Source organism: Rhamphochromis sp. 'chilingali' (genome assembly GCF_963969265.1).
Source record: "Rhamphochromis sp. 'chilingali' genome assembly, chromosome: 12".
In the NCBI taxonomy this organism is placed as follows: Eukaryota; Metazoa; Chordata; class Actinopteri; order Cichliformes; family Cichlidae; genus Rhamphochromis; species Rhamphochromis sp. 'chilingali'.
In genome coordinates this window covers 29774682-29791427 of record NC_137939.1, presented here as the reverse complement: position 1 = coordinate 29791427, position 16746 = coordinate 29774682, and the positions used below count along the sequence as shown (strand labels likewise).

The following is a 16746-nucleotide window of genomic DNA, read 5'->3' as shown; positions in this document are numbered from 1 at the left end:
GCTCCTGAAATTCAGATAATATCTCCACTTATGATGTGACTGTTCATGGAAGGATGAATTGTGAAAAGTCCTCTCTGCTCAGATTCAGCCAATGCTCTAAAACTGCAAATGGATAATGCAAAGTGCAAAGGCAGTCTAAGAGCGATCAATCTAATTTCTCTCAAAGCAGAGAACTTAGATATTTTTCTGTGGCCAAGTCAGTCACCTGATCTCAACCCAACAGAGTTTGCTTTTCAGTTACTGAAGATGAACCTAAAGGCAGAGAGGCCCATAAACAATTTAGGGCTGGCAAAGCATCTCAAAGGAGGACACAGAAGAATTGGTGGTTTTCCAGTCTTCAGACAGTTATTGACTTCAAAACCATGACTTAAAATTATATTAGCTTGCTGAATTACTTTTGAGGTTCTGAAAATGAGGAACTTAATATAAGGAACTGAATATGAACTTCTTTATGAATAATTCCTAAAGAGTTGAAAATGAAATTAAATACGGTTGAACACCTGCACATCAAATTACATCCTCTTTGTATGGAGGCTTGTATGGTGACTTTGAACCTAATGGTACCCCTTTCTTTTTCGCTATTTTGCAACTTCTGATCATTTTTACTCTGTTCATTAGCATCATCACAATTAATCCTAAAACAGTGACTCTGGTTAGTTGTATGCTCCCCAGTCTGAAGCCTGGAAGGAGACACGAAGCAGTGAACTCCCAGTGAGAAACAAGGCAGCAACCAAAAGTAACTTCAGGTGCCAGTGCATCGAAGACTGTATCACAAGATGAACTGATCTTGTCACTCCAACATGTCAGCATGTAGCTGATAGAGCTGGTGACTGCAACCTACCATAAAAAAAGAAAAGAAAAGAGTAAAACCAGAGACAAAGACGATTTTAACTGATAGCATTGATTACTTTGCCAGTTCTGTTGGTTACAGTAATTGTGAAATTAAAAATTGTGATACATATGACAATTTTGTATGACAAATTTAATTTTACTTGTTGCTACAGATGAAAAAATAAACATTCAGGATGTTTAAGTTAAATTCAGTATTTACAACTGTGGTACTTTCCGGTTTTTAATTCTACTTTTAAATCTAATACATTTTGATTCTTCACATAAAGACCCTTCTTGTTCAAAAGTTTTAACACAGTCCAACTTCTCAACTAAGGAACGGATCTTTTTCCACTTTTTGACATAACATAACACCCTCCCTCCCTGTGATGTCTTTAAATAAACTGGCAGCCTTGAAATAATCACATATGTATCTGATGCACAACCACGACAATGAGCACAGGGTACTACTAAAAATCTGAAGATTTCTTCCATGCTGAGATAAAATCACTTTCTAAAAATACTCATAAAATCTCAGATACGAACACCCGCGGTATTAAGAAATCAGAGAGCATCTGAAGAGCTATTTATAATACTGGCTCAGTTCAGTTTACCTCCTTTTTTTTTAAAAGACACTTTATGTCACATAACGTGTTATTTAAATAGACAGCATGGGCTCCTACTAGCAGTTATTCGTTGATAATACACAATTACATCATTGGCTGGTTTAAAAAGGGCACTGTGACATTTAAGCCTGCTTAGTGGCAAGATCTATATCAATACAAGCATCTTCATGTTCCACCTTAAGTGGTCATACAAGTAGTAACACAACTATAAGCAGCTCTTGTAGCTCATTGAAACATATTGGTGTTAATATATAGAACAGAGGTCCCGCAGACTGGGTACAGATGCATGAAAAATAAAAGGAAAAAACAGCATCAAGTTTCTTAGTCAGGTGTTGACACCGTGTCTTGCTTGATCAGCTTCAATGATCCTTGGCATGGATTCTACAACTGAAAATTACTGGTAGGGATTGGGGATTGTACAACAATCCTAAAAAAGAAATTCCCGTATTTGGTATTTTGATGACGGTTGTCATCAAAAGGTCAATCATATTTAATTAAGTTGATGTTAGCTAAAATGGTTAACATCAATTTAATATTTATCAGATGATTGGTGAATGTCCATGGATGGAGTTAATGTCATTCTGTAGGATACCAATCCCAGAAATACAGAAATATAACAAATTTGGTCACGTACTATAAACTTTTTATTGCTTTGTAGAGATGCTTTCCTCTAATAGGACCGGAAAACCTTAGAACAAAATGTTCCCTCACTGCATAATAGAGAGATCACTTCGCCTTAGAGGTAAAGGGTTCACGTTTTTTTCTTTACTCAGTCACCTGTTCTTACAGATGGTCACAGAGCAGTTTAGCGCCCCCGTGAACATTTCTAATAATAGCCACAACTAAAATAGACAGTCATCACATGAAATCAATAATGCCACTTAGATATGACAGAGTGGGCTGGCATGCTGCCCCTCACACTTGGATTATCGTGACACTTGCAACTAAGCTCACTCTTATGCGGCAGCTTTGGATGCATGACAAAGTTAATGTCAAGAGAGAAATGTTCTTTATACCCGGAAAAGCCACATGTTAAACATGTCCGACAAGAGAAGATCATTGAATCGATGTGTGATAATGAAGTCAAAGTGACAGAACGTAAAGAGAAAGAATGAATGTAGAAAGTTGACAAATAGCGCCATCCAGAGGTCAGAAAATGACAGTTAATACACAGCTGTGCTCAGACTGATCTTGGGTATGAATGTTACTCTGGCCTTTTAATGGTTCTGCATAATCCACACAGGATCAAATATTTACGTATATTCACTTTAATCTTTTAATACATGATGAGGGCCAAAGCACATTATCTTCTAGTTACTGATCATGATTGACTACAACTGGTAGTTTCTTTTTGCCAGAATAAAAAGGATTTGTTTGACAGCACTTACTGGATTGACCAATACCCAGCACAATGTGAAAGTCCAAGGAATTCAGTTAACATCTAAGGACAATTGTAGATTTACACGAGTTGGGAAGGCCGTTTCTAAACAGTTCAAACTTGTCCTCAGGATCTCCTTACCTGGATGATTGAGCATGTTCAGACAACTGTATGCAAGTTCAGGAACAACCCAGGAATCACTCAGAGTGAAGCCTGCCATGAACTGGAAACCAGTATCACAGTTTACCATTGTCATGGTCTAAGAAGGTGCTGGCCAAGAAAGACACCCCTGCTCCAAAACTGACACCTTCAAACTCGACTGAAATTTCCAGCTGTCCACGTGGATTAGCCTTCTGGAGAAAAGTTTTATGGTTGGATTAGACAAAGGCAGAACTATCTAGCCACAATGACAAGAAGCATGATTGAAGGAGTAAAGGTGAGGCTCTGGGGATGGTTTACAGTCACTGGTGCATTATGAAAAGTGGAAAGAGTAATAGAGGATGACGTGTACCTACAAATTCAACTTCACCTCAAACCAACAGCTAGACCAGTTGAAACCTAAAAACAATTAGGTTTTTACTTCAGTTAATTTTATTTTCAAGCATTTATGAGCCCTGATCCACAGGATATTTAAGGGCTAAAAAACCCAAACATTTTACCTCTATTAAAAATTACAACCACATCCAACCACTCCACACAAAGGCCCAGCAGGACTTTGCAAACCTCTTAAGTCATGTCAAACTGGTTTCTTGAACTTGATAGCAAGTTCACTGTACTCAAATGACCTCCACGTCATCAGATCTCAATCCAATAGAGCAGCAGTCCCTAACCCCCGGGCCTCGGACCGGTACCATGTGTTATGAATAAATTTTCTTTTTTCGGTACTAGTTTTATTTTGTTGTAGTTATCCACGACACCTTAGGCCGGTCCATGAAAATATTGTCGGGCATAAACCGGTCCGTGGCGCAAAAAAAGGTTGGGGACCGCTGCAATAGAGCACGTTTGCAATGTGGCGGAACATGAAATTCCAGTCATGGATGTGTAGCAACTGTGATGCAATCATGTCACTCAAAATCTGAGGAATGCGTGGAGCACCTTGATGAAATTATGCCAAGAACTCATTCCAACTCAATTTTATATAGTACTAAAACACAGCTACCTCAGGGTGCGTTATATTGAATGCTAACCAATCAAAGCAACACTGAAGTCAAAGTGTTCCAAGCTGTTATAAGCGTCAAATATGGGATGTGCTGCAAATATAGGACTTGAAAAGTTTGCCTTTAAACCATCTTGAATCATTGCATAGCATGTGACTGAAAATGAATTTACTCAAGTTTCCTCACGTAAACAGCTTTATTAAGCAACAATGCAGTCTGACTAAACAGTGAGGATGCTAGACGCGACGAAAAAAAAAAAAAAAAAGTGGACATATCACATCAACGTAGTCTGCATCTGGCAGAAGGCATGAGTCATATTGAGGGAGATTTAAAAAAAAAAAAAAAAAAATGTTAAGAACAAATTTAAAAAGGGAAATGCCTAAACATGCTTGCATATGCAGTAAATACAAATTATAGCTTAAAAACCAGACCATGGAATGTCACTGGGTGATCTAAACGTTGGACCAAGATTGTTGGTGGGTCTTGTTTCCTGTCTGGTGGGAGAGAGACAACAGTTAGAGAACAAAGAAAAACTACTGTTAGCCGATTCAGACTGATGGAAGAGCTGACTTACTTTGGCCCAATGGTTTTGGTTTCACCCCACACAAATGGAGGAGCAGTGTTATCTGCCTCTGCAAGATGGGACAGTTACCTTAATACTTTCACTAAGTATTGTCTCAATGTCTCAGGGTGCAGCACAAAAAGTTTATATTTCAGGTGCATTTAGACCCAGACCCATTCTTAAAATGGAAAGTATTGTTTAACAGTCAGAAACTGAAGGGGGAAAAGCAGTTTTCAGACACAAGGTTCGAAAAAGGTTGACCTAGGTGAGAAATGGGATATTTCACATTTTACACAGTAGCAGTTCATCACAACAGCCCTGAACAATCTTCCAGAGTTAAAGAGTTTTATTCAGTAATAATTACTAAAACTAGCAACCAAGACCATTAACCCAGATGAAGCGTTTACAGAGGTCACAGATCAAGTGAGCGTAAGCTTCAAGCAGGAGGAGCAGTTGTCTTCAGCTTTCCATTACAAGGAAAACGAGTCTAAAGCACTTTAACGCTTGATTCACACAGCCAGGTAAGGGTTAGTCATCCTTGTGCCAATACCAAGATGATGAGGTTATAAGTCATACCTTGATCCCAATCCTCAGTCATGTTTGGGTTAACCCAAGTGCTGACTGGGACATGCCAGTTACAAGGTCCATTTGAACTTGAACTTCCATCTGTAACAGGGGTGTAAAATAAGAAATATTCACGAGGTTAAACATGATTAAATTTAAGTTAAAGAAAAAAAAAAAAAAAAAAAAAAAAAAGCAGTCTTACCTTCTTCCATGTCCACAGGAACTCTGTCCTCGCAGGTCTCAGTGTGGTGAGCCAGCTCATGTTTGGGGACCAGGTGGCGAGCATTAAAAGGGCAGGTTTTTAGTTCACGGGCCAGTTTGGGATGGTTCTGCAGAGAGTTTGTATAAACAATCAAACTTTCAATCATGGCTAAAGTTTCATTCAAGCCAGGAAATTACTCAAGACCAGTACCAGCTTCGCCACTTAGCAATTTTTATTCTCCCTCATCCACCAGTGGAGAAAATTTGGCTACTTTAGCGTTTTGATGTTCTGCTGAATAAAAATAATTGTAAGCACTGGTTCAGTGGTTAGATTATTCAATAGGATCCTGTTTAACTCAGCTGCATGAAATCCAGAGGCCCTTCCAAGATTTAATGTTTGCATTGTAATGGCTGCTGTGAACATCTAACAAGGCCAAAGTCTCTTATAAGATTAAAACCATCACTGGAACTACAGAAACTAAAAAACAAAACTAAAATGAGTAAACTCAATTTGACAGACTAATGTAAAATAGAAAGAAAATACAACTAAAACCTAAAATTTTAAAGATACTAGCACTTGACTCACCTTCCTGCACTTTATGATGTGGTAAGGAAAGCGGCTGGACCGGATCTTGTGGTTTTTATCAAAAGGGCACTGAAGAAGTTTTTCTGGGTCTGTGTTTCCTTTCCCATCTTTAAAGGGGGGGGGGGGGGAGAAGCAAATGCATTAACTTAGGATTTAAAGTACTGACAACACCTTAATGTTAAAAAAAAGTTTCACCATATTCCTCCACCAGCTGTGCTGGCTCTGCAGAAGAGGTCCTGCAGGGACTGCTGGTGCTTCCAATTACAAAATTGCTCGCCATCTGTAGCTGGAATTTACTGTGGGCAGGCAAACAGTTTAAATTAAAATATAACCACCCACCCCCAAATAGACACGCAGGAATTGTGTAAGCTAAATGCTTGCACTTTGGTAATGCCAACACATGGCACAGCATTCACAAGCTGCATAACCACATTAACCCTTCAGCTCTGCAGGTGTGCAACATTTTTCTGTTACCCCAAAGTGAGCTTAACTTAGCCTGCTGGTTTGGATTATTTTTAAATATAGAGAAGAAGAAAAAAATACTCCTAATGTGTGTACAAAGACAGAAACATGAGTGACCTTAGTGAATGAAGCTAGCTCTTCCCCCCCCCCAACTCTTTGTGTCTCAGTATAGGTGCAGGTGGTTCCTACACCCCCAGTTCTTCTTTGACCTGATTAAACATCCCATGATGACCAAATATTCACGTTTGACTGATATAAAGCCATTCTATATGGATAAAATAAGTCGCAGAGCTAACTCGTGGACACGCTACACAGTACCTAGCTCATCAAACGTTACCGTAAAATATGCAGCAAGAAGACCTGGCCGGTTTCCAAAGTCTGTTAGCAAAAAAGTTGCCTAGCTACTCAGCACATTGCCTGAGACACTAACACGTGAATTTTAAACACCTGCACTTAACTTTTGTAACGTTTATAGAAAATGGTTCGAATAAAGCCTAGAAGCAGTTTAAAATTACCATGAAAGAGATCCGTTTCTCTCAAAAGACATCAAACAACCAGAGCCGCCCCACTTCTTTAAATCTCGCGAAGAGTCACGTGATTTTTGGCAGTTAAATTTTTTTTATTAGCTCTACGGGGATTTTACCTTTTTCCATCCATCCATTCGCTTCCGCTTATCCTTTTCAGGGTCGCGGGGGGCGCTGGAGCCTATCCCAGCTGTCATAGGGCGAGAGGCGGGGTACACCCTGGACAGGTCGCCAGTCTGTCGCAGGGCCGATTTTACCTTTTTTCTTTTTAAAAAATATTTTTATATGAACTATGAATACTATCAATAAAATGTGCAAACTGAATCTCTGGCTTTTGGTGGAAGAAGCAGCTAATTAAATTAGTTGTCCGTGCAAAAACTACCCACTCATTTTTAAGTAAAGATGATAAATAGCATCAATAAAACATGCTAATTAAATTGCACTGACTTTTGGAAGGATTGCTAAATTAAATGAACTGCAAAAGTAAGAGTACATACAGTAGACACTACTGATTACATGTAAAATTCCAGTACTCAAAGTAAAATGCTAACGTAAAAGTACACAGCTACTGGCAAAGAAGTAGTATGAAGAATAAGAAAAAATCTGAAATTCTTTAGTGATCTTAAAAGGTTAGAAATTATTGTATTAGAGCAGCGAAAAACAACAAAATGTAATATACTTATAATAAAATACTTATTTGTAACTGGACCTATTTGTATCACATCATATCATATTTTTCTTATATTAAAGCAGACGTTTTATTTTGTGAATAGATGGTTCATTAAAATATGAAAGAGTCAGTGTTTTTAGAATGCTTATTTACATTTATAAAACAAAAAAGGTTATTTTTTGCCATCATTTTACACACTTAGTAGCATGTGACTCTTATTTACCCTGGCACCATTTTTTTCCATTACGGTAACTGACTCACTTTAATCTTTGCTGTATATGAGCGTCATTACGGTAAGTGCGCTGCCTGTCAAACATGGCGCTGTCCTGTTCGAGTCTGTGTAGTCAACTGTCTTTAATCCGACATTGTCGTCTCGGTAAAAACAGGATAACACATGGTCTTTACTCTCCCTACGTGGTCTGTCAGTTCAGGTATATATGAAGCCGATTAACATCGTCGCTTCCATCATTTATCATTTTTGTTTTACTCGTGTTTCGTAAACCTTTGCTAAGCTAGCTATACCTACCGGCTGATAAGAGATATTGAAAATAAAATTTAAAATAAAAAATAAAGTACGTTGTTGATATTTTCATCAGAGCAATTATTATATCGTGATCGGTGCATACCCCAACGATAAAGAGTAATCATGTTTAATTCTTTAATGTACAAACAATTATTTTGTTCCTTTAATGACAGATATCTTTCCTCTCTGACAGACTGCCCCTGTGTAGACACTACTCATCGTCCGAAGTCAGACGAGGTTTTGCTCGTTATGTTGCCTCCAAACTCCAGTGGGCTAATACCAAATATGAAGATTTCCTTAAAAAGCGATTTCCCCGCTTTTTTCTGCTCTATCACACTTTCGTGGAAGGTAAGCTCACGGTTTACTCACTCCTGAGGTCTCCAAAAAACTGCAGGAGAGCCCTGTGAGTGTTGTTAGCCCAACAATGAGGTTGGGAAACCTGACTAGGGACCAGGAAACAGGCTGCTGTAGTACATAGGCACCTTATATATGAAGGTTTTTGAAGATGAAAGTTGCTGAGAGAGAGAATTCAAGACCCAACTCATGATCAGAATCTGGAGTTAAAATAAGACATTTAATAGCCAGATTTCTCATATTCCATGGCCTTAATATGATCGTTTCACCTGGTCTACTAACATCAGGGTCCTCAGGGTCTTTACTTCCTGTATAGGTGTGTCTGCTTTTGTTCTAGAATTGAAAAGCCTTTTGGATGGTAGGTGAAATGTCTTCAAAAACCTAAAGAAGTCCAGTTGTCTTCTTTCAAACATCACCCCATCAGCAGCATTATATCCAGAAAACACTGTTCTTGTCCATCACTTACCCGAGCTTATTTTTTTCAGGTCTTGCAAGTCAAATTTTCATTTTACTTTATTAAAACTGCATTAAACAAGCAAACAAACATTGCATACTACATACTGTTTGTAATATACAAATGATTATACAATTACATCATTTTAATAATAATGATAATAATAATGGATACTTTATTGATCCCCATGGGGAAATTACTTGTTTTTCTCTGCATTTGACCCATTCACTCAGTGAAGCAGTGGGCAGCCCACTAAGCAGGCGCCCGGGGAGCAGTGTGTAGGGACGGTACCTTGCTCAGGGGTACCTCAGGGTAGCCGTTAAGTGGATTCGAACCGCCGACCTTCCGATCATGGGGCGACCACTTTACCTACTGAGCTATCCCTGCCCCTTTTCCCATTTTGTGGCCCCAATCTAAAGCGAACATCTACAGAGTACAAGCAGGCTAAGGAGTTGGTGTCTAAATAAACAGCATGCTACAAAGCACTTTGTTCTAAGAGTCAAATAATTTTTTTTAAAATCTACAGTAATATTTAAAACAATTTTTTCTGTCACTCATTCCAGGATTCAAGCTACTGTTCCGAGATGCCAAAGATATCAGGAGGATAAAAGGAAAAATGTGGTCTGATGGAGTAAAGTTCCAGGATTTGCCTTACAGGGACATGGAGAAACTCAGACAGGTGGGTCTGTTTACCACACTGCACACAGAAATATCAGAATTTTCCACACATATTAGAAATGGAGGGAATCAAACTGCTTATAGCTCAGTGAAAATGAGTAATTTCTTTATTATTATTAAATTTGTATTAAATATAATTACATTTATTTTGTTATTATTAAATCTGCAATAAGTCAGAAAAACATTATTTGATTTTTTTAATCTTTCAAATTGCAAAAGTTTGGAATATACTTGATTTTGATTGTTAATATGATGCTATTGCTTCTGAGTGTAAAATTTTCTTTTGACTGCATTCTGTCTAATGGCCAGCAGGAGGCGAACCCTGGTTGCAAAAAGAAATTCCCTTGTATAGAAATTCCCTCTGCTTTTTTTTTTTTATCTGGGATCTTTTTAAAAGTCCTTTCCTTCATACATTCACTCTTAGCAAAAAAAAGTTGCGTTTTCTATCACGTTATCTACCAAAATGTGATGCATTTTGTCACAGAAAATCCAATATAATCCTATTTCATTTAGATTATCGATTGGAGTATTATTAGTGTAATACCGGCAATGGGAATTCATGTCGGGTTAACACCATCTCCATGCACACAAATAAAACCAGTTCTATTTTGTTTTGACACTAATTGGCAAAACTGTATAAAATTTTAAAGGCAAATAAACTATCATATTATTTAGTGCAGCCATCAGTTTGTATTCATTAAAAGAATAAATAGACAGAAAAACAGAATTCAAGATCAAAATAACAAATTAATATATTCTAATTTAAACTCCTAAAATGAAAAGGCTTAAATCAACCATAAAAAGAAAAAACAAACACCTACTGTTTGAACCGGTCATAATGAGTTAATTCTGTCTGGTATTAGGTTAACAGGCGTGAGGATTTATCAAGATGCTAGCACTTCATTAGGGGTGGGATGGCATGCCTCAGGAGGTAGAGAAGGTCATCTACTTTATCAGCATTGAAAAATGTGTAATGCTGATGTAAGCAATGCTCTTATTTATTTTTGGCAGCTTCTTCTTTTTGATCAGTTCAGTGGAATGTCTGTTTCCAACTCTTCTTGTCTTCTAAATCTTCCCTTTTCATGCCAACCATCAGCGTTTCCTGTCAAAACAACCGTAAAGCTCCTTTTTCTTTTGTTTTTTTCTTGCTTGTCAGCCTCATCTTCTGCATCCTTTTCCCGATAATCCCACTTTCTCCCCTCCATACATCTCAGCCGATTCATCTCTCTGATTTTGTACGTCAGGTATTCAATCTGAGCTATCGCTCTGAGTAAATACTAATGGTATTTAAAAAGAATTTCATAATCGTGAGGACTGTCAGAGCATCCTTTAAGGGGAGGGATTAGCGTTTAGTCACCCATTCTCATAAATTAGTGTAGATTTTGGTAGAGTTTCAATTCCTGTGTTTATGGCAGTGTAGTATTTTTAGTTTATGCATTGTCAGTGTTTCAGGGCTGTAATGTCTCACAGTAACTTGGCTCACTTGACTTGTGTTTGACAGTTTCGCAGAGACTTGATCAAGGCCATCCCGCTGGTGATCATATCCATCCCTCCCTTTGCCAACTACCTGGTTTTTGTCTTGATGTGAGTCCTCTTGAAATAACCATCTCATTTGATTTGCAGGCTTATTTATGTTGCTGTCCCTGTTCATTAATCATTTTCTGTCACTTAGTGTGCCTCACTCTGCTAACAACACCTCCTCCTGCATCGACAGGTATTTCTTCCCCCGTCAGCTCCTGATCCCTCACTTCTGGACTCCCAGCCAGCAGCTGGAGTTTCGGAGAGTGTACCACTCCCTCAGAGCTCGGCACCACTGGCCGGTGCTCAAAGGACTTGAGTGCACGAGTCAGCAGGTCAAAAATGGTCACTTACAGAGACAACTTAAGGACCTGTGTGCAAAAGTAAGTATCGGGAATGTGTAGCAGTACTGCTTTCTGCTTTCAAAGTACACTAATCATTCACGAACAGTTTTTACAGTGTGGCCCCTTATAATGTTATCTTCCTGAATGTAGCACGAGTTATCAGGGAATAACTAGATATTATGTCTCAAAGTAACATCCTCATTAATGTCAGAACCAAAGATTTTTCAGCCGAACATTGCCCAGACATCACTTTTCTTCTACTGTCTTGCACTAAATCTGTAGCATATCCTGCCAGCACTCTTCCAAAGTTAAGGACACGCACACACATCCTCTTGGCCGTGCACATGATGTAAGAGAAAATGTGACTCATCAAACTGATCCATCTTCTTCCCTTGCTCAATAACCCAGCTTTGCACTTGCATAATCACTAAAGGCTATCCAGCTGATGATTTGGGTAGATTTTAGTGGTGGAGAGCCGAGAGCATGCGCACTATGACCTGTCTGTGGTTATTGTGCTCCATGCATGTGTCCTGTCAGCTTTCTTGGGTGCTTATAATCTTGTAAGCACCCAAGAAATCTTGTTGCTTGTCTGTGCTTGGCCTGCTTCTAGTACTAACCCATGCTTATTGGGGAAACACCTGATACCTGTGGTTTGAAGATGATCTGTGCAAGTGATCTGGCCATTACAGTTCTGTCTGAGAGATTCTTATGCTGTCCAATTTTTTCCCCACTTCCATGTCGACTGTGAAAACTGACTCCTCACTTGCTATTTAATGTATCCCCCCTCTTATTAAGACAATGGAAATCCTCACTCTAAATTGTCAGTGGTTTTAAAATAGTGCATTGTTTTTCTGCTCTGCTAAGTATTCTTTCGCGCAGTTTTTCACTTCAAACTTTGGACACATAGCTGGGATACTTGGCCAGTTTGCGAGGATAACTGTCATTTCTTTTCATTAGAAAACTACAACTTATTTGTTAAATTTTAAACTGTTCATTATGGATGCACAAATAGTAAGTGCACCCTAGTTCTCATTCTTCAGTTTAATAAACATTGCAGGAGTCAGTCATGATGGTGCCTAAACGCCACAAAGTTTGGCTGTGAACTGTGTGAAACAGTACAGATTTGCAGATCTGTTCATTTCTAACCAGTACATGTATGTTTGATATTTGTTCAGGTCCAAAGTGGAGCAAACCCCAAAGCGTCTGAAATCCTTGCTATCCGAAGCCTGTTTTCTGGACCTCCTTTGGGTATAAGGAGAATGAGCGTTGATCACATGGTCAGTAAAACTCCTCCAATTTTCTGTCTCAGTTAACAGGAATGCAAAAGGCTTAGTAAAGCCTTCGTATTCATGTTTTTATGGCTAATCAGAGACACATCAGCCCGCTGCTCTTCTTGACGCCACGGCTCCCCGGCTTCTTGATTGGCCAGCGGCTAAGCAGCCACGGGCTGGAGTTGCTCCAACTGGACCGGGGCCTCAGCAGACTGGGCGTTCACCAGCTGAATGACTCTGAACTCAGACAGGTCCATCACTCTCCATGACTTTATATACTGAGTGCCTTCCTCTTTAAGCCATTTTATAAATACTTGATGTTTTTCTCCTTTCAGGCTTGTTATCTAAGGGGCCTCAATGCTGATGTTCTTGGTGTTAACCAGTGTCGTGAATGGTTGTCCCAGTGGCTACAGGTGTCAAGCTCATTGAAAGGTATTATTATTATTTGGATTTGCAGTATAGATTCTTTTTTTTCTGTCACCTACCCTAAAGATTTTGATGAGAGCCAAAGAAAAATGACCAGAATTGTAATAAAAATAACTTTACCTGTTTCCTTAAGAGGATTTATGTGAAGAGAAATTTCCAGACAGAATATTGCACAGATTTCTCCCTAATAAAGTAGCTGAGACTTGATTGCTTCTACTGTGCTTACCTGTATAGTCAGCCCCAAAATGTCCATAATGAGTCAGAAAAACCATGGATTAAAATAAAACAAAATAATAGTTCAAAATGTAAGTAAATATGAGCCTAAACTAAAGTTCTGGCTTTATGCATGTGTATGTGGAGCACAATTTAGAGTTGATGTGCTTTGTGGATGCTGTGGATAGCTGAAGTGCAGCACATCTGTTGGATGTACACTGCTCAAAAACATTAAAAACACTTTGAAAGGACATCCGAAAAGAAATCGTGCTAGATATTGATGTGGACTGGGTAATATGTTAGGAATGAAAGAATGGCATACTGTGTGATGGACATGGAAGTATCAACCTACAGAGGGCTAAATTTAATGACACCCTGAAAGTTAAAGTGAAAAAGTTATTTAACAGGCTCGTCCTTTTTGCCAAAATTTAATCGATCCCGGTGCTGCTGATGGGTTAACGACCTTCTACAGCCTGTCCCCTGGAATCCACCTGTTCTTGAGACTGCACTGAAAGACACAGCAAAACTTCTGGAAATTGTACACATTAATGTGCTATCCTGTAGAAGTGGGACTACCTGTGCAGCCTCTATAGGGCCCAGGTATTGCCTCATGTTACCAATAGTGAGACTGACCCAAGCCATCGAGTGAAAAATCTGTCAGAAAAGATGAGAAGGGTAAAAATGTCACTTGCCCCCATGAGGTAAAATCATTCCTATTTTCATGGTTGTCTCATTGGTGCCCCTCCAGTGCACCAAAAAAGCTGAAAATGGTTATAAACACACTCTGCTACTTAACTGACCAGATCAACATCCCAGAAGTGTTCCTAAAAGGTGTTCCTTTAATTTTTTGATCAGTGTATAAGGCTTAGACTGTCCCACAAATCATCTCTGTTCCAGTTTTACTAAACTCCAGTGTATCTGTAGCCAAATGAGTGGAATGAGTCTGTACTGCTATTTGACATGATTCCAACAGATGGCACTCCACTTTTTGTTTCGGTAAACCAGGGGTGTCAAACTCCAGGCCTCAAGGGCCGGTGTCCTGCAGGTTTTAGATATCACCCTGGGTCAACACACCTGAATCAAATGATTCGTTCATTACCAGGCCTCTGGAGAACTTCAAGACATGTTGAGGAGATAATTTAGCCATTTGAATCAGCTGTGTTGGATTAAGGACACATCTAAAACCTGCAGGACACCGGACACTGAGGCCTGGAGTTCAACACCTGCCCTCTAAACAAATGAAACACCCTGCAGATAATGGCTGATGAAATATACTGCATGTTTATCTAACATATAAATCATCTTTATGAAGAGTAACCAAGCCTTTCTCCTTCTATGTACTGCAGTAGTATCAAAGTAGCTCCAGAAACGGTCTCACTCAAGAACATGTGTAGTGACAGAACAGAAAATTATTTAAGTTAATTCTTATTTGAATATGAAGTGTCTGTTTGTACTTGAATGTTAATACTCAGTTCATTCACTGATGCAGGACTTTACTCTAAAGTTAAACATTTAAAAAATACTTAATCTGAAAGGGCATTTAATTGGAACCAAAATTCAATATAATTCAGCATTACCTGTGCATGTTGCATTTATTGTTCAGTACATGACCCTAGATGATGAGCCGGTGAACTTTCTAGAGGAGGTGTTTGGTGCACAGCTTATGGCCCTAACAAAGCAGTGTGAACAGCCTGATAAGTGCACAATCTGCTGCTCTACAGATTTATGCCAAGTCAAGGAATAAGATTTTTTTTGACACTAACAGCATTTTTTGTTTCTCTCATAATTCAGAATCTGCTGACAATTACATTTGAGCAGGCTTTGCTTTTAATCCAAGTACAATTCAGAATGAGAGCAAGAGGGATTGCATTTGCCAAAATGCATCTGGAAACCATCAGGCTATTGTCTATCTTTTTAATCAGCTTTATCAAGATATTCTGCATTCTTAAGTAGCGGCCGGACACAAAAATCTTGGCTCTTTTAGGTTATAACGGGAGGCTTGAAAAACTGTTTAGAGGCTAAATCTGCTAACTAGCTAATGTAATAAATGCACATTGTCTCCACACATTAAACAATATAGGAACTACTTGTTCTATGTACAATAGTCAAGACAAAATATCCACTACCTTTTGTGACTTAAAGATCAGGCTTTGAGTTATATTTAAAGCATTTTGGGGGGTGCTTTAAAAGACCTTTTAAGTATTTCCTAAATGTTGCATGATTATTTTATAGCTATTACATTAGCATGTATTTTTTACTTTCATTTTTGCAGACTCAGAGGTGTCACTGCTTTTGCACAGCATTGTGTTTCTCTCTGCAAACTACCCAAGTGGTCCCAGCCATCACTGACAGGAAGCCACATGCTATCTGCTGTTGTGATTATACTCTCTTACGTGCAATGAAAAGCAAAACTTTCCAAGAGGTTTTCAACAGCTCCTTTTTGGAAAGTAAACAACATTTTAAGGGTGTTTTTGGCAAGAAACCGTTTCTATTCAAAGGATTTACCACAAAAAAGAAGCCTTTGCAGTTAATAGCATTTAAAAACAAGATGAATCCATTGTCATCTATTAGACATTAGTGCTATACTGGTGATGTGGAAGTAATGTAATGATTATCTATTGCTATATGTGAACCTTGTTTGCATGTGTGAACTGATACATGTTATTACACTGTTTAAGTTCAGCAGTTCTTTTTGTTTGGTGATATGCTCAGACACATTCCATTTAAAAGAATTACATTAAGATGGGCATGTTTGTTTTTACATTTCACATCAAACATGTCCTGTGTTCTTTCATGCCAGTACCTCACTTTGTGTTTTTTTTTTTATATACTTTGAATATTGTTTACCATGATCAAGGTTGTGGGTAACAGGACTTGTGGTGGGTAATGTGGAGATGAAGAGGCGTTATAACTTGGTTGACGTCAAACAGCAGTAGACAATATGAAAGTCCCTGAGAGTAACTATGTAAAGAAAAAGCCCACTGGTGGCCCAGCTGTAAAGTCATTGAAGCTTGCTTGTGTGATGAGATGCTGAACGTCTTGCACGTTCTCAAAGTTTTTGGTTTGTGGCACAGCACACATTTCTGACAAGATATCACTTTATTGTTTACCTTCTTATTTTTTTGAAAGGCTGGAATGACATTAACTTAAGTGCAAAATTTGTTGTAAGCCCTTCGCCTGCTTTCTGGTTACTCCTACGAAGAGGAAATTCCTGTTGTATCTGCTGGTGACTTGTGTAAGTGTAAAACTGAACATGTCATCGCTTCCTGTGCCTTTTGCAAGAGCACACAGAGTTTATCTGAAATAGAAGATGCAAAAATTATGTTGTGTTTTTTAAGATTTTTTTTATTACTTGCTCTGCAAATGTTCAGTGTTGTGTTGTGCCAATATTATATACAATATCTTGG

At 38.6% G+C, this 16746-nt stretch overlaps 2 protein-coding genes across 3 annotated transcripts; one reads left to right on the top strand and one right to left on the bottom strand.

Moving 5' to 3' along the window:
• Nucleotides 1–4166: 4166 nt before the first annotated feature.
• gtsf1 (gametocyte specific factor 1) lies at nt 4167–7101 on the bottom strand. 2 transcript variants are annotated; one of them, XM_080898407.1, is made up of 7 exons: nt 7008–7101; nt 6098–6198; nt 5903–6009; nt 5318–5444; nt 5128–5217; nt 4564–4621; nt 4167–4483 (listed from the first exon to the last, which is right to left on the bottom strand). In XM_080898407.1, the coding sequence occupies exons 1-7, from the start codon at nt 7019–7021 to the stop codon at nt 4408–4410; spliced, it is 573 nt and encodes a 190-aa protein (XP_080754533.1). In that variant the 5' UTR covers nt 7022–7101; the 3' UTR covers nt 4167–4407. The 2 variants fall into 2 exon arrangements, with proteins under 2 accessions (XP_080754533.1, XP_080754532.1); XM_080898406.1 differs by having other exon boundaries at nt 6880–7018.
• Nucleotides 7102–7762: 661 nt separating this feature from the next.
• letmd1 (LETM1 domain containing 1) lies at nt 7763–16540 on the top strand. The gene is made up of 9 exons (XM_080898403.1): nt 7763–7989; nt 8275–8429; nt 9453–9568; nt 11069–11151; nt 11282–11468; nt 12605–12706; nt 12799–12951; nt 13036–13132; nt 15612–16540. Exons 1-9 carry the CDS (start codon nt 7874–7876, stop codon nt 15686–15688), a joined length of 1086 nt encoding a protein of 361 aa, XP_080754529.1. The 5' UTR covers nt 7763–7873; the 3' UTR covers nt 15689–16540.
• The last annotated feature ends 206 nt before the right edge of the window (nt 16541–16746 follow it).

Bases quoted from the DNA above. Each gene is read 5' to 3' on its own strand.
- gtsf1 (XM_080898406.1), bottom strand. From the start codon at position 6,911: ATGTCTTTTGAGAGAAACGGATCTCTTTCATG. The intron at 6,199-6,879 runs GTAATTTTAAAC...GCCTGCCCACAG, and splicing joins AGAAACGGATCTCTTTCATG to TAAATTCCAGCTACAGATGG. The intron at 4,622-5,127 runs GTATGACTTATA...CCCATCTTGCAG, and splicing joins GACTGAGGATTGGGATCAAG to AGGCAGATAACACTGCTCCT.
- letmd1 (XM_080898403.1), top strand. From the start codon at position 7,874: ATGGCGCTGTCCTGTTCGAGTCTGTGTAGTCAACTGTCTTTAATCCGA. The intron at 12,707-12,798 runs GTCAGTAAAACT...ATGGCTAATCAG, and splicing joins GAATGAGCGTTGATCACATG to AGACACATCAGCCCGCTGCT. The intron at 12,952-13,035 runs GTCCATCACTCT...TTCTCCTTTCAG, and splicing joins ATGACTCTGAACTCAGACAG to GCTTGTTATCTAAGGGGCCT.